This window comes from Nuphar pumila, chromosome 2 (genome assembly GCF_984573655.1).
Source record: "Nuphar pumila chromosome 2, dmNupPumi1.hap1.1, whole genome shotgun sequence".
Taxonomy (NCBI): domain Eukaryota; kingdom Viridiplantae; phylum Streptophyta; class Magnoliopsida; order Nymphaeales; family Nymphaeaceae; genus Nuphar; species Nuphar pumila.
In genome coordinates, this window is record NC_143250.1 from 14,343,030 (window position 1) to 14,361,157 (window position 18,128).

An 18,128-nucleotide genomic window follows, 5' to 3' on the forward strand; every position below is an offset into this window, starting at 1 on the left:
AAGAAGATTCTACAAAAAATCACCTTGCACACAAATTCGAATTTTAAAATCAATTGGACTTCTTAAATATCCTTAAATGCTCCACAAATATGTTAGAACACTTCACTGGGTTCTAAATGTGTAAGACTTACTTCTTGTTGAACATTTCGCTATATACTTGAGCTATGACTCCTACTACATGTGAGCGTGTACTCGACCTCCTTGGGCCACCATCAATATACCAAAGTTGATGGCTTTTAGTATGGGTGGAGGATCCAAAAATCTAGAAATTAGAAAATGATAGGAGTTTTCAAAAACCAAGCAAGAAAATAGAGGCAAAGTCCTAAGAAAAAGGATAAATGAAAGGAGAAGCACATAGGATACAAAAATGTCTTAAATAGGCTAAGAGACTAACTTGTTGGAGATTTTGATATTTTTTCTTGTAATTCTACATGACAGGATTTGCACCAACACGAGTTTCTAATTCAATATCGTAGCTAAAAGCATGAAAATAAACAATTCTAGCTAAGGCTTCTACCTAAGAAAGTAGAAAAAACACTCAAAATAATTTTTTTCAAAAATAAAAAATTTAAAGAATAAAAAATCTATTTTACTAGAGAAATCAACTTTCTCACAAGATCTGATTCATAAGAATACAAATCATGGAATAAAAAAATGGATCTGGAAGAAAACCTCTCCAAAAAACCTATTTGGATCAGAGCACAACACAAGCGCACACCAAAATAATACCAGAAGAGTCCATAACCCAAGGATGCTAAAATCACTGGATTCTGATACCCACAAAGAAAGAAATCTGATCCAAAAGCTGGGAAGTTGCTGAAAAATGTTCTGCAGTCCAAGATCTATACCCGTCTTTAACACTAATTTTAGGCCTAGAAAACAACAAAATCAAGAGAAACTCTCAAAAGGATGCAAAAATAAGACTCCAAGATCTTTCCAATGACACCTAATTCGCTAGAAAACGATAGATGTGTGCTGAGATATATCCCCGACAACATGCCTATAGTATGAAAAAAGTCACTTGAATACGTATTTTGGTAGATCTAGACTATTTTTCAGGCACCAACACTAGAAATATGAAACAACAACAACAACAACAACAACAACAACAACAACAACAACAACAACAACAACAACAACAACAAACAACAACTACGCCTTCATCCCAAAACAATTGGGGTCGGCGATATGAACCAACAAAGAAAATCATTCTGGGTCTTCCACATGAATCCTTCTCCTCCATTCATTTCTATCCAATGCCATGTCCTCGGTGAGGTTCAAAGCATTCATATCCTTTCCTATCACCTCCATCCATGTCTTCCTAGGCCTACCCCGACCTCTTTTAACTAATATATTTTCCCATTTCTCCATCCTTCTAACTGGAGCATCATTAGGCCTTCGTCGAATATGTCCAAACCACCGTAAACGATTCTCTCTCATCTTATTTTCAATGGGTGCAACGCCTACCTTCTTACGTATCTCCTTGTTTCGAATCTTATCTTTTATTGTATTTCCACACATCCATCTCAGCATACGCATCTCAGCTACACTCATTTTTTGAATATGATGTCTCTTGGCAGCCCAACATTCCGTACCATATAGTAAAGCGGGCCTAATAGTCATCCTATAAAACTTTCCCTTCAACCGCAATGGCATTCTACGATCGCACAACACTTCAGTTGCACTCTTCCATTTCATCCACCCAACCTGTATCCTATGATTTACATCTCCATCAATTTCTCCATACTTTTGAATGATAGATCCCAAATATTTGAAAGAATCATCCACCAGTATTTCTTGCTCACCAAGCTTCACTACACTCCCATCTCTATTTCGTTGCTTACTAAATCGACATTCCATGTATTCTGTCTTACTCTTACTCAACTTAAAACCTCTTGCTTCCAATGTCTGTCTCCATAATTCTAACTTAGCATTAACCCCAGCTCTAGACTCATCAATCAAAACAATATCATCAGCAAACAACATACACCACGGCACATTTTCTTGAATTGATCTCGTAAGCTCATCCATCACTATAGCAAATAGGAAAGGGCTTAAAGCAGATCCTTGATGTAACCCAACCGTTATAGGAAAATTGGTTGTCACCCCTCCACAAGTGCGGACATTGGTTACTACTCCTTCATACATATCTTTAATTATACTAATGTACTTGAGAGAAACACCTTTCTTCATCATTGTCCACCAGAGAACGTCCCTAGGTACTCTATCGTAAGCCTTCTCCAAATCAATAAAAACCATATGCAAATCTTTGTTCCTCTCTCTATTTCTCTCAATAAGTTGTCTAAGAAGATGTATAGCTTCCATAGTAGATCTTCCAGGCATAAAACCAAATTGATTCTCCGATATCATGACAACCTTCCTCAACCTAGACTCAATCACCCTCTCCCAAAGTTTCATAGTATGACTCATGAGTTTTATACCACTAGAAATATGAAAATGCAGTAAAAATAATATAGAAAGGTTAAGGAACTAGCTTTCCAAAGACACCAAGATCACCCTGATTTGATGGACGGTTATAGAGATATAGTTTTTGGAAAACAGGCTATACGGTGACTACGAGTTTTGAAATCCAAAAAATGATGACCATTGATGGGTTTTCAGTTCTTACCCAAAACAGTTAATATTTAGGTCAAAATCTTAGCTTTCCAACCATTAAAAAAAAATAATTTTTGAAATATGGGTACCAAGACATGACCTGAGAATCAGAGACTGGTCGATAGGAAAAATTAATGACATGTTTCTTGATTCTCATGCATTCTCGGAGGCCATAGAGGTAGATTCTGATCTAGCACGAAAAATGAGAATCATAGCCATGGATGTCTACTTTCCAACGACCCCTAACACGTGACGATAAAACTGATAGATGTGGCCTTGTTAATAGAGAAAGGTCAAAATGAAGAATAAAGCAGAAAGTAGATCTTGGATATGGGGTAGATCCAAAAATACCAAAAAATGACAAAGACTAACCTTGCAAAGCTAATTCTCAAGAATTCTGATTCTGATGTTTAGACGAGCTATCTCACCTTGATTGTCATTCTGTGGAGCTATAAAATTTTCAAGAAAAATAAAGGTAAATTTCTAAACGGGTTTGGATAAGAAAACGAACCTAAATTTAAGACAAAGTTTCAAGACCTTGTTGACCAGGCTTACTTGATTGGAACCTATGTAACAAAATCCAGAGAAATGGGTCCGTGCTAAACCCATTTGGTGCTAAACCACGTGCTAAATTTTGAGGCTCCAATACCATTTTATGTGTTTATATTTGGAGTCTAAAAAATTTATAAAGATTTTAGACCGTTGATTTTTTGAACCTTATAAAAACTCACCCATATGTTGAAATCAAACACTTAAAGAGCTGATCCCTATAGCATCAAGAACATAGATCACATCTGTACGGTCATAATTTAAAAAATAAAATGAAAAAAACCCGAAAAACCTATTTAGCACGTGGTTTAGCATCAAATGGGTTTGGCACCGACCCATTACTCACAAAATCCATATAACCAGACAATAATTTCCAAAACCTGTCTATTTTGAAAATATTATAATATATAAAAACACCTCTTTTATGTATTTACCTTTTATTATTTTTTTCTCTTTATATTTGTGCATTTTTTTTATATATATGGGCATATTTTGCTGAGAATGATATTTGTGGTGTTGATTGGAACCAGACTCGAGTTAACTATTATATTAGCTTACACTCAAAATCATAACCAGTGTCTATATGAGAGAAAGTATGAAAAGGTTTTATACAAAATGTTGAGCTATATTATTCAACAAGGATCCGTGGCGCAATGGTAGCGCGTCTGACTCCAGATCAGAAGGTTGCGTGTTCGATTCACGTCGGGTTCAAAATCCCGGTCTTCGAGATCCTTCTTTTTTTGTGTTTTTCTTTCAGAAAAGTTTGTGAAAAACAGAATACAGAAAAAAATTGCGGTGAGCGTGGATCGAACACGCGACCTTCAGATCTTCAGTCTGACGCTCTCCCAACTGAGCTATCCCCGCGTTGTGAAGGTACTGAACACAAATTAAATATAACCTATATAATGCATTCTGTTTGCACTCTTAACTCATCCTGGGGCCTTGGATCATGGTCTGGATCCATCTCCATATATAAATGGACTCGTCAAGGTTGGTCTTGAATGAGAATCTCATCCAGAAGGCCCTAGTCCATGTTTGATGTAGGCCCAGATTCCATCTGAAATCTCATCTTGAAGATAAATAAGAAGTTAAGAACTTGTGGTCTAAAGCTTGCCATGTCGCTATCCTTGATGGATTTGGATCCTATGCACTATTTGGTCCGGGTACTAAAAATCTCAAGCATACTTGCAAAATGTTGTAATATTTTGAACCACTGCCATATTTTCAAAAGCCCATATAAGCCTGAAAGAATCATTATATTTTGATATTATCACCTTTTATCGTTATCTAATCGCGATATTAACAATTTTTTATTTTTTTTAGCTGCAGCAGTTTATGTATTTTACAAATTTTTCAAGTGTTTTCACATGCCAATATTTTTTTGTTTTTTCTTAATCTACTGTGAGATTTTCCCTTGCCAAGAAAATCACAGTCGAATCTGAATCGGGATTTGAATCCGTTTAACCAGCATCCAATCTGAATCCAAATGGTTTGCATCCCTAGGTGTAGTTCTAGATCTGATTTATGCTACAGCAGTCTGGTTCTCGGTTAGGATGGTAAGAACCAGAACACGTAAAATCTCTGTTTTTCAATATTTTGCATCTGAAATTCTCAGATCTCATTGGACTTTATTTTGTGATTTGACATCTAAATCCATATTCAACTTTAGATCCGACTACAACCTGCTACAGTAGCATGCAAATCAAGATCCGTTTAATCAAATTGTTAATCATATCCGAATCCAACACATAGTCACAAGTACTGCCGTGGTTTTGAATATCTTGTGAATTTATCGCAAGATTTTTAAAAGCCAATACAAACCCCCAAAATCACGATATTTTCGAAATATCACATATTTAAAAAATATCATGTTATTAACACGATGTTTACATATTTTCTATATTGTGAATGCTTTTTTCTTTCTGTTTTTTATGCATTTGACCGATATTTTCCCAAGATTTTCAGGGAAAACAAAAAAAATTCAATTTATCGTGATATTTTTCCTTTCCCAAAGAAATCCCGTTAATGAGATTTGTGACTACACGATCGCAACCAGTCCACACGATTTGAAGTAATGGCATTAATGAAATTATACGTAAAAAGCGGGGCCTTTTATGAACGTAAACTCTCTCTCTCTCTTGCAAAACCCTTGGGTGTTCGGTTTTGATGATCGCTTCTCTCGAGTTTAGGTATTTTTTTTCTTTCTTTCATCACGATATTGTTCCTTTAGTTCTTTCTTCCATCTCTTGTTGTTCGATCCTCTTTTTTTTGCCGTTGAAAGAATTTACATGCATTTTTTGGGGATTTATGCTGCTTTTCTTTCTTCAATTCATGATTTATTGTGAAATATGTATCTTTTTTGGTGTTCTGGATCGATAATTCTTCTTGATGTCCTCAGTTTCTACCGGTATTTTTTCTTTAGATTCAGATATCTTGTGTATTGGAGTATCTTTGATGAATTTCTTTTGAATATATACTTGTCAGGATTCCCTGTTTAGTCCAGAGTTCTTGAACTGCTTGTGTTGCTAATCGTCAATTTTTGAAGAATAACTAGATGTGCCTTTTGTCTAACTTGTGTGTAATTCTTTTTTTTTATGTTAATGATTTATTTCGTGTTTTGCCTATTGTTCTTTTTCGGGAATTTAAAATCTTAGTTAACTCTTTATTTTTCGGTAGATTTCGTGAGGATAGATAATTTTCGGTCATGTTTCTTTATTTAGATGTTGACATTTTGTCTTATTCGAGCTTCTTTCGGTGAATTTACTGACGAAGTACTGAAGTTGGGATTGTCTGTCATGATTCAGCCTTTGAGGAGTTCTTGAAGATGATAAGATTTTAAGTTTTTGAGGAGGCCTCTTTTTGTTTGAAATTCTTTGGCGTGGAGAAGCTGAGGTTAATTATGATGGCGTGCGGGGACAAGATCCAAAGGGGACATCAGATGTATAGAGACGGCAAACATTCTGAGGCATCGGGGTTTTATACAGAAGCTCTGGCTATGGCTAAGACAAAGGCACAGAAGATCGCTCTGCATAGCAATAGAGCAGCTTGCTATCTGAAATTGCACGACTTCAAAAAGGTGAAGAGTTCTCTCTCTCTCTCTCAGAGTTCATAATAATATTTCCTACAGATTGAACATGGAGGCATTTGTCCTACTCTCACTCTATATACTTTTGTGTTAATCTAATTTCTTCCATTTCTCTGAGCCGAGTGATTTAGGTTGCTCATTGTGTTACTTGTTGGCAGTTTTCCTTGGTGAAATTATTACTGGTCAATGAATCTGATAATAAAAATAAAAGAGCAGAATTATAAATTATAGCTCAGATCATAATATTAATAGCAATAGTCTTGCCAGCTTAACTCTTGGGTAAGTTTTTATCTACTTGGTCATATATGAAATGCCAAGTTGTCTAATTGCATCAAATTTGAGGCAATTAGATTTATACTGTTGGTGCCAATGATGAAATTGTTACTTTTCTGTTCCAGATTTTTCTGAGAGAAAAACCTTGTTTGCTGTTTTTAATGGTAATTGGAATTATGCTCCATGCGTAGCACCTTCCACACTCTCAAAAAAAAAAAAATCATACAGGAGTACTGTAAGCTTGCTAAGTTTGCTTGATTTCCCAGTTACTGGTTCTAGGTTTACTATGCTGAAAATGCAAACTTCTTTTGTGAAAAGCTGGAAATATCCCACCAGCCATATCATTTTCTCAATTTCACATATTTTGTTCCACTCTACAATGTAGTTATTATCACATTCACGCAAAGCACACATCTATACACACATTAGATGGACACATAATGTGAATGTACACATGGGAAAGGATTTTTGAAGTGCTCTATTCACATCATTCATCTTATGTCCTATCTTGAGATCCTCAAAATAAACCAAACTATTATAAATGCAAAAATTAAATAAATGGGTGTTCGCTATTTTTTATTTTGATTTGAACATAGAATTGAAAAGAACGAATATTTTTCAAACACTGAAGCCAGTAATTGTGACAGATTTTTATTTTGATGATCTAGAGATGGCCATAAGATATATTGTCTAAGCAACGCTCATTGAAATTCTCTTAGTGTGCACCTTCACATTTTGTTTGTTTGTGCATGTGTGTATAGGTTGGGTCTCTGTTACATATGTGCATACCTTATCGATGAAGGCAATTTCACCCACTTGTGCATCTTCAAGTACATCAGAATGTATGGATGTGTTTAGCATGGTCCATTTAGTATATATCATGCTTTCACCTAACAATTTGGATGAAAATGTTTTCCTTAATAGCTACATTTTGGTGCAACCAGAACTGTTAACTTTTATCCTTGTTAAGATATGGTTTAATAGTTTAAGTTTGTTGGTTCACAATATGGCTTAAAGTAAATGAACCAAGAGAAACCCATCTATGTGGGTCAGATTTTTTTAAAGCGCATAAAGAAATTGAAAAATAATGTAAAAGAGGTGATTTCTATTCAATAATTCTGAACCTTCATTAGTACCAATACATATATGCATGAAAAAGGTTATTTATCTATGGTTTCTGGCTTTCCACTAACCTTGTGGATAGGCCTGACCCTCATTTCTGATCAAAAGGGTTTTCAGGACTAACCGTTGCAAGATCTTCAAGTTAACATGTGCATTACTGAAAAGAGGGAAGACTATGACAGTTCAGTTCATTAGAACTTCATTGGCAAAACAACAATATGGGTGATGCAGATATCATGATGTACCAATATAATCTGCAAGCTATAATCTGTGTTTGTTATGCAAGTAGAAGTTGAACCTCATATGAGTCCATGTGAAAACCTGTACACTATATTTGTTTTGTTGAATGGGTTGCATAGCAGCATAGCTGCTAAGCTGTTGTACTCCCAATTGTATTTGTATTGATTAGGTGAGCTGTCATAATTCTTCATTGGCTTTCACAAGAGAAAATTTAAAAATAGTCTGAAGATAAAGAGAGCTTGTGCTATTGATTATGCATTTCGTTTGTCCTCTTTCTTTTTGTCTTTGGAATGGTTGGATATTTTCATAATTTATATCATTGTGAGCTTAGTTTTTGTTTCAAATAGTAGAAATTTGTTGTGCTTTTCTGGTTATTGACAGCGCTAGAGTTGGAATAACTTTCTTACATGATTCCTTTTTGTTGTACTATCTCTTGGTCATTTTAACATGGAAGGAGTTTTTCTAAAAGCCATGAAAGCTCAACTGCTGGGAAACTAAGCATGCTTATTGCATTTGTTAGCATATTGATTAGTTTCATGTAGATTATTACTTATCTTTTTGCTTGTATTATGTGTTTATGTTTTGGTGACATGGATGCTATGTTAGGCAGCTGACGAATGCACTTCGGTGCTGGAGCTTGATCACAATCATACAGGGGCATTGATGCTACGTGCTCAGACATTGGTCACCCTGAAAGAGTTCCATTCAGCTCTGTTTGATGTCAACAGGCTAATAGAGTTGAACCCATCATCTGATGCCTATCGTGATTTGGAAGCTCGATTGAAGACACAACTGGTATGCTTATGTTCCCAGATATGATGTACATTGGAAATTTGGAAGTATGTTTTATGGTCATTTACCTCATCGATGAACTGTATAGATAGCTCATAGTTTGGCTGATCATGTCAAGTTATTCTAGGCATAACATGCGGCTAAATTTGAATTGTAGCTGTAGAAAGTTTATATGTAATTTTTGTTATATATATATATTAACATCACTATCCATCTGATTGTGTTATCAACATTGTTTTGATGAAGTCCCTGGCTCCGATACCTGAATCAGAGGAAGAAGCTACTTTGGCTGAATCTGAGGAAGAGGAAGAACAAGAGGTGACAAGTTCTAAACCGGCAGTAGCACCAGATATCAAGTCAGAAGATCACGTAGCAGAATCCACAAACTCCAAGCCTGGCATGAATGACACTAAGATACCCAAGCCCAGTTCACATCTTGAAGGCTGGGAAGCGATCCCAAAACCAAAAGGGCACTCGCGTCTGGACTACTCTCGGTGGGACCGTGTAGATGATGATTCAAGCGATGAAGATGACGACGATGATGATGAATCTCAACCACAGTACAGGTTCCGTGTCAGAACCGTAGGAGTAAGACCTGTCAGATGAAGCTAAGAATATGCAATAGCACATGCTGGATTAAACTTGAAAACTGGTCCAAGTATTTGATGGGTGCACCAAGGAAGAGAAGTTGCCATTAGCATGGCCATCATTGTTGCAGATCAACACTCGGGGACACCGTCAATGCTGATATCTCTTCCATGTGATTCTTGCCATTTCATTCCTCCCCAAAATCCTTGAAGTTATTAAACAATATTGAATTTGTGAAAGAGCCCATGTTTGAATGGGGATAAACACATCTGGTTGTGGTGAATAACATAGTGGCCAGTTGCCTGGGAGACAAGGGAACATATTGATAGCAGTATCTGTAAATAGATTAGCGATCTGCTACTGCTATTGGTGGTAATAAGAATTTGGATATGTTTTGAGCTTTGGAAGGTCTTGTTTTGGAGCTCCAAAACTTGTTAGAAGCCATGTCCTTGTTGGGACTCTTATCCTGGTTGATGTGCAAGTGCTTGTCTACTTCAGAATCAGTTGAGAAAATTTGTCTCTCTTATTTTGCAAGGGAAAAAGGTCGTCATGAATGTGTATAATTTTTGGTTAATAGGATTTATCATCTTAGAACAGGTCATTAACATGATTTCAAAACAATAATGAGATTTTTGTTTTTTCATGAAGACATAGTAATCAATCGAAAACCCAAAAATATAAAATAAAGAATTGAAGCCTTCTTTTGTAACTTATTTTCCTAAGGTCTAGAATATTTGCATTAGGTAACAAAATATTCAAATTAAATCTTTAAACCATTAGAAGAAACATCACGAAAGCACCCCACGTCACATTTGAATAATATCCATAACGCGCAAACTCAAAACTTAGAAGAAAATCTCGGGCCGATGAATGATCCCAGTAGTCTAAACTTGATGAAATAGATCCCGGTAGTCTAAACTTTGATGAAATAGCACCCTGATTATGATCTTCGTTATGAACGAATAACAACACTTAAAATCTTCAAGCAATGCACATCTTAAGGATCAAGATCTCCATCTTTGTCATGGAGAAAAAGTGCAAGGAAGCCCAAGCACATTCTATGGTGCCCCAATCAAAATGTTGAAAATAAAAACAATAATATTAAAAAACATGACATGAATTAAATATTCACTCAAAGAACCATAACATTGATAATTTCTATTGTCAGAATAACCAACAAATACATATCAAGCTTTTCCTTTCAGCAACACTATTTGATTGTCTATTAGAGGATAAAATTGGATAAAATTAGCCATAAAGCTTAAATTCTCTCATCTGAATCAAAATGTGTTTTGCAAATATAAATTATCAATTGACTTTTATGGATGCACCAAGTCTATTTAGAATGGAAAAGAATTTATTTGTATTTCATGATCCCTGTGTGCCTATTATCTATAAAAATCATGTGATAGGAATCCCAAACTTATAACAAAATACAAGTGACCCCCATGCATCAGTGCATACCAAAGGCGGAAAAGTACTATATTCACCCAATGAGAGAGGTGTTGACACAATCACATATGGCAAGTTTATTGTCTGTCAGAGGATTCTAAAAGGATAAGATCGACAACTGAGATAGAGCTCATTTGGAAAGGAGAAGGAAGAAGAAGATAAGATTGTTAAGGGAATTAGGAGAGTCAGCAAATTTTTGTCTTCTTGTAAAACTGATTCCCATAAAATGTGGCCTGATTGAAATTCCATTTATAACAAATCTCTTGTAATAATATGAATATAAAAAGAACCGTCTCTCACTGTAGATAGTGTGAGGAGAATCATGGATGTAGGCACCCTGCTGAACTACAAAAACTGTGTCCATTGTTCCAGGTCTCTTATTGTGTGAGTGAGATTTTACCGTGAGTGTTTTTAACAATCTAGAGTCCAATCTATCCCTTACAAGAGGTTGAGCATTAGTATTACCGTTTTACAATTCTCATACATAAATTTTAATTGTCAGTGGATGTAGAGTCAATTTGATAAAGGTAGGATCACCTTATGATCTTGAGGAAGTGCAGTTAGATAGTGAAGGATGGAATAGCTATTGATACCATACCCAAACCAAGACTGCATGTTTGAACATGTTGAAGTGGATTTATGCTGAAGAAGAGGGGCAAAGATCGTGTTTAATGGTGATCCTACATCCAACATCTACTGAAAGAAATCAAACCATTGCAACCATCATCAGGGAACCATAAAACATAAAGGAAGTTCAAGACATTTGGAAATAATGGAATCTTTACAGGTGCTAAACACTTAAGAACTGAGTAGTTTTTCACTAGTGAACTAGATTTCTCTTGGATCCACTGGAGAACCGTTCACAGTTTACAATGAACATGAATTAAAACAACAAAATAGCTGCAAGCATACAATAACTGAAAACCATACAAATGGGTGCTCCTGAATGTAGAAGCCAATGGATCATGATAAGGTGGGATACATGAAATGCAGAAAGAGAAGTGCAACAGTTCTAATGGTGGTGCACCTTTAGAGATTCAATTAGTTATATGGGTTCCAGATTTGTAGAATTCATAGTTGATGGGCATGTTTGTCACAACATAAGGTGGACATGAGAGTAACAACATTGTTGGGAATTCATAACTTTTTTGCTCTGATTGGAGAGACTGAAGCTTGGAGGCATGCAGCAATGGTGTTTTCTTAAAAGTGACAGTACCGCTTCTATGATACAAACCAAAAATGCACCTCACGTGCAATGTTGGCCACTCCTTGCTCTAAGTAGACAGGCCATCACGACATGGCTACCCTTGACCAACTTCTCAAGAAAAGCAGAGAGAGATTCAGAGAGAAAAGAGAAGAAACTCACAGAGATAGTCTAACCTGTGGCAGCTGGGGTTTATATAGACCTTAGCTGGCATGGGTATAGAGGCCCATTAAGGTCCAAACAGGTAGCATGCACCTCATTAAGATCTAAATGGGTAGCATACCCATAAAGGCCCAAACGACCACTCTCAATGGGCTGCCAGTCTCAACATCTTGGACACATTGAGGCTAGTCGTTAAGGCTAGGTGTCACCCCACAATAAGGTCACAAATGACCTTTGACTACCGTGGTCAACCATCAAAATGTTCAAGAAAAAATAAAGCTTCTTAAGTGGTTTTATGAGGTACAAATTTATCCAAAATAATTAGTAAAAAGTTTTGTCAAAGTCAAACTAGGACCAAGATTGAGATGAGTCTGGAACGAACCGAACCGAGCAGGGCCGATCCAACTCCAACTCCAAATCCACATCTAAATATAAGTCCAAGATTCAAAGTCCAAAGTTTAAAGTTGAATTGACAAGCTCAAATGACAAGCCCCTTGATGTCCTTGCCCTCTAAGCCAACTCTCAACATTTTAAACTCAAAGAGTTTTTCAAAGATGTTCCACGTGAGAATAAACATTTTTCATAAAGTAGGCATTTTCCTCCAAAATACATTTTCACAAAACTAAGCAAAGAAGAGAATATTTTGCCAAAGACATTGTTTAAAAAAGGTTATAATTTTGAGCCAAATAATAACAATCCCCCACGTGGGTCAAAATTATAATATAAAAAATACGAAGCTATTTGCGAAAGTCATATGTATAAATGAAGATACCTTCTGGGTTTGAACCTTCACTTGGTGTGAACATGATTCAGATATTCTTAGAAACTAAGTAGCTAAGCTTTTGAACTTAGTTCTTATTGTGGACTTTTTAAGCCTATTCACACACATATTTCTTTCAAGTAACCATATGTGTCATCAATATATAAAGACTATATATATATATATATATATATATATATATGTGGTCCTATGCAATATCCTACTTAATGAGTGCTCTAAAGACAACCTTAATCTTATAGAAAGTAACCCACACCTTCACACTTATATATATGAGTCTATCAAAAGTGAGAACTTCTTTAAACCACTTTAACCAATTTGGCCTATAAATCTCATTAAGAGTCATGAGACTCATCCTCATATTACAGGTTTTCAAGCACTTACATCATAATAAGACTTAAAGATACTCTCTTTCTTCATATATTCTTTAGTGCCCACCCAATTACACCAATGACTTATTTTTTCATTGAACCAAGAATTCAATCGACCCGAGTCACTTGGTTGAGTTTTCATCACAAGTAATTTCTTTAGTATGTTTTAATCTCATTCTCTCAGATATATTTTTAATGATTTTTTTGTGAAAGACCTTTCAAAAGTGTATCTGCCAAATTTTGACAAGATTTCACATGTTCTATTAAAATTATTTCTTGCTTGAGTAAATTATTCAAAATATTGTGCTTTAGACTGACATGTCTAGATTTTTCATTATATATATTGCTCACTACTTTATATATATAGCAGCTTGATTATTACACTGAATTTCTATAGAAGGTAGGGGTTTGCTACCCAATGAAATCTCAATCAAAAGATTCCTTAGCTATCCTACTTTCATACCAACAGATGCTCGTGCTATAAGCTCAACCCCCATAGTGGATTGGGTTATGATGGTTTGCTTCTTGGATGCCCAATATATTTTTCCAAATTCAAGGATAAAGACTCATCCGCTTGTGGATATGAAATCATCCTTATCCGACATAATCCAATGCCTCTTTAAAGTACTTCATAACCTTTAAAATTGCATCCCAATGCTCAGGTCCCGAATGACTAGTATATCTACTTAGTTTTCTCATGTAACATTCTATGTATGGTCTAGTTACATTCATAGCATACATAAAACTTTCAATAATATTAATATACTCGAGTTGAGAAATACCTCTACTAGTGTATTTAAATAATTTAACACTGGGATCAAACGTAGTATCAACAACCTTGTAATCAAAATAATTAAATTTTCTAAATAATTTTTCAATATAATATGATTGAGTTAAACCATATCCATGTTCATGTCTAACAAGTTTGATTCCAAGAATCACATGAGCAAGCTCCATATCTTTTATATCAAAATTAAATGATAAAATTTTCTTAGTATCATTTATGCATTCTATACTATTGCTAAGTATCAACATGTCATCAACATATAAACAAATTATGACAATATTTTCTTGATCAACCTTAGTATAAATGCATTTTTCATATTCAAGGGTATTAAATTCATAACTAACAATCACTTATTCAAAATTTTCATGCCATCATTTTTTAGTTTGTTTTAATTTGTATAAGAACTTAATTAATTTGCAAACTTTGTTTTCTTGACCATGAACTACAAAACCTTCAGGTTGTTCCATTTAAATATCTTCTTCTAAATTGCCATTTAAAAGTACAATTTTAATATCTATTTGATGAATTTCAAGCTTAAAAATTGAACCAAAGGCTATAAGAACTCTAATTGAAGTGATTATAAAGACATTATCGTACTTGTCAAAATAATCAATTCCAGATTTTTGTTTAAAGCCTTTTGCTACTAAACTCGCTTTAAATTTGTCAATTGATCCATATGCTTTATTTTTTTTTAAAATCCATTTACAACCAAGTAGTTTAAAACCATATAGCAATTCAACTAAAACCCATCTTTTATTTTCAAGAATATAATCAATTTTACTTTAAATAACTTCTTTCCAAGATGCAGCATCAGGTAAGGACAACTTCAAAAAGGGTTAATAGATCTTTATCAATCATGTAGAGAAGAAAATCTTTTCCAAAATTCTTTGGTGTTCTAATTATTTTACTTTTTTAATTTCTATATTTTCATGTTCCAAAACACGCTTTTTAGATACAGGTTCACGAAAAACAATGGTAGAAGAAAGATTTTGCAAATTTTTTAAAATTAGATATTTTCTAAATTTAGCTTTTATAGATTCACACATTACTTTAATTTTTAAGTTCATAAACCTATATGCTTTATTGTTTTGAGAATAGCCAATAAAAATGCATGTGCTAGTTTTAGGTCTTAATTTAGTTTGTTTAAGTTCATTCAATCTAACATAAACAATACATCCCCAAACCTTAAGATAACTTAAAATTGATTTTCTATTTCTTTATAATTCATAAAAAGTAACTTTTAATTTTGAGTAAGCCCCATTATTTAAAATATAACATGCACTAAGTAAAGTTTCTTCCTATAAATTAAAATCAAGTGCAAAACTAATAAGCATTGCATTCACCATATCAATTAAAATTTTATTTTTACGTTTTTGTCTGTATATCATTATGCTTAGGAGTGTAAGGTGCAGTGTTTTGTCTGTATATATCATGTTCTTCACAAATTTTGATAAAATCAAAGATAAATATTCTTCACCTCTATCTGAACTAAATAAAGCAATTTTGCAATTGTGAAAATTCTCAACTTTAACCTTAAAAATTTTGAATTTTTTAAATGACTAATCTTTGTTTTTTATAAGATGAAAATAAGCAAATTTTAAAAAATCATCAATGAAATTGATAAAATATTGATTATGCCCATGAGTTGGAGTGCTTTTCAAATCACAAACATTAATGTGTATGAGTTTATGAATTCTAGAACTTCTTTCCACTCCATGAAAAAGTTTTTTAGAAAATTTTACTTTGAATTCACATATCACACTTAATATAATGATGATGCTTGTAAACATGAATTAACCTTAATTTTCTTATTTGCTTAATGGATCCAAAATGCACATAACCAAGTCTAGCATGCCATACTTCAAGTGAGTCAAGCAAGTAAATAGAAAACAAAGACATTATTATTGATTGCATTCAGTTTTAACATGCCATAAACAATAAAGCCTTTTCCAATAAACACACGGTTCTTCAACAATATTAAATTGTTGGATTCAAATACAAGCTTAAAACCATGTTTGATAGTAGGAAGGTTGATACGAGGTTCTTAGTCACGGTGGGTACATGATATACATTTGTGAGAGTAAGATATTTTCATGATGTGAATTTGAGTTTCACAATCTCTTTTCCTTCAACCTTCGCAGGATGAGAGACTCTCGTGTAGACTAGATTGTCTTTTCCCATGACATCATACATTTTATACATACTCTGGTCATTACAAGTGTGAATTGTAGACCTTGAATCTACATACAACCCTTTGCCCATTTGAACTATAAAAATTGTGCTTACTACAACAACTAGGTTCTCTTTGGGAGATTTGCCATAGTGCCTTGTCTTTTATACTAACAACACTCTCTCATATAGTGTCCTGGTTTGCCACATATATAGCAAAAAATAATTTTTTATTTTGCCCTCTCCCTCTCCTCGCCTTGCCCTCTTCCTCTCCTTCCCTACAATGAGTAGACGAGGAGAGAGAGAAGAGCATCACCACCAGATCACACTGTCTCTCTCCCTGCTGTCGTCACTGTTGAAGTTCTCTCTTTGTTGTCGAAGATTGATCTCCCTCTTCACTATCACCAGGTATGCCCTTTCCCCTCTCTCATCTCTCTCAATCGATCTCTCCCTCTCTCGAACATCAGAGCCTGAGGCACGAGTTGTCCATATTGAAGATATGGTTTCTTATGATGCTTGGTACTTTGTTTTCATGTTCTGAGCAATCGAAATGCATTGACAATATTCAGAACAGTTGAATACTAAATTTAAAAATCCCAAGATTTAAGCAATAATATAAATACCAAAACATTGTTCATTAAAAAAAAAAGAAAGAGGTAGAATGTGGAAAGTTTATAATGCATTGTTGGCAAAATCATGATGAGAGGCTAGTATAGACTTGGCCTTATATGACTAAAAGCATCGCCAATCAAGATCTTCATTTTTAAATCAACTGATTAACCTGGCCTTGCTTGACTCCTTTGGTTATGGGGTGAGGTGATCCAATGTCGAGAGAGACTCACACCCTCCAACCTGATATATCAGTATTTGTTCAACTTAAGTACATACATATCACTTTACGATTGTAGTGGTAGTCTAGTCTAGTCTCCTCTCTTTGTGATTGGGAAAAACAACATTTTGTGCTATAAAAATTCTACAGAGCCAAAAGTATAGCTTATACTCTCCTTGTAAGTCACAAGAGAATTTAGTGAATATTTTTTATTTTATTCAGTTAATTCTCTTATCAATCATGTCTCATCACATTTAACCATTCACAAGGTTAACAATCACCAATTCAAGTACAAGCAAAGCCACCTTTTGAGCTCAAGCATGCATAAGTTCAATTAAGCATTATTCAACAGTTAATTCAGTCCAACTAGATTCACATAAATGCAATCCACACACATTTTTATGCTTAGATAGGTCAAACAATAATTTCTTACACATGCAATAAATATATCATTAACACGTAAGTCACACCATATATGCATTATAACATTCATTCAACCATGCATTCAGTGCACATAAGCATATTATCATGCTTCACATATATCATGTCATGTTGAATGTAAGCATATAATCACACTGCATATCATAATATAATGCAAGTATATCATCATGTCATGCAAGCATATTAATATATCATGTAGTCTAATTAACATTGCAACTGAAATTACAATATAGCAAATAAAAATATGCTCACAAGTGATGACACACCCATATAGCCTTATTAGGCCCACATATTGTACATTAATAGGCTGTGTATCAATCCAATTCAGTTCTAGAATCCAGTCATATCCAACCGGTACACTTTTGGACCCATGACATACATGCAAACATAAGTTCCAAAGGAACTATATAGATAAAATTTATCAGTTAGTATAAATTTTGTCATAACTTGTATATAATGAATTTAAATCTAAATTTTTTACCGTAGATGCACATACGTGTTACTATCTACATGAAAAAACCTAATCTCAAACTCATTTTGGATAAGAGAATAATAATTCTCTAACTAAAACATATTTTTTGTTCACAGACCAACCATGTCCGATTCAGTCCTTTTGAAGACACATCAACCAACAAAATTACAGAATGAAATAAATTTTGAAAATTTCACT

The 18,128-nt window shown here is 34.3% G+C and overlaps 1 protein-coding gene and 2 non-coding genes across 3 annotated transcripts; 2 read left to right on the plus strand and 1 right to left on the minus strand.

Annotated features, from left to right (window-relative positions):
• The first annotated feature begins 3,804 nt into the window (after positions 1 to 3,804).
• Positions 3,805 to 3,876, plus strand: TRNAW-CCA (transfer RNA tryptophan (anticodon CCA)). Its single transcript has one exon. It is a non-coding gene; the product is annotated as a tRNA-Trp (tRNA).
• An 80-nt stretch (positions 3,877 to 3,956) lies between these two features.
• Positions 3,957 to 4,029, minus strand: TRNAF-GAA (transfer RNA phenylalanine (anticodon GAA)). Its single transcript has one exon. It is a non-coding gene; the product is annotated as a tRNA-Phe (tRNA).
• Positions 4,030 to 6,067: 2,038 nt separating this feature from the next.
• On the plus strand, positions 6,068 to 9,726 carry LOC149844829 (uncharacterized). The gene is made up of 3 exons (XM_089997354.1): positions 6,068 to 6,241; positions 8,492 to 8,680; positions 8,924 to 9,726. Exons 1-3 carry the CDS (start codon positions 6,068 to 6,070, stop codon positions 9,281 to 9,283), a joined length of 723 nt encoding a protein of 240 aa, XP_089853480.1. The 3' UTR covers positions 9,284 to 9,726.
• Positions 9,727 to 18,128: the final 8,402 nt, after the last annotated feature.

Bases quoted from the DNA above. Each gene is read 5' to 3' on its own strand.
- LOC149844829 (XM_089997354.1), top strand. From the start codon at position 6,068: ATGGCGTGCGGGGACAAGATCCAAAGGGGACATCAGATGTATAGAGAC. The intron at 6,242-8,491 runs GTGAAGAGTTCT...ATGCTATGTTAG, and splicing joins AATTGCACGACTTCAAAAAG to GCAGCTGACGAATGCACTTC. The intron at 8,681-8,923 runs GTATGCTTATGT...GTTTTGATGAAG, and splicing joins CTCGATTGAAGACACAACTG to TCCCTGGCTCCGATACCTGA.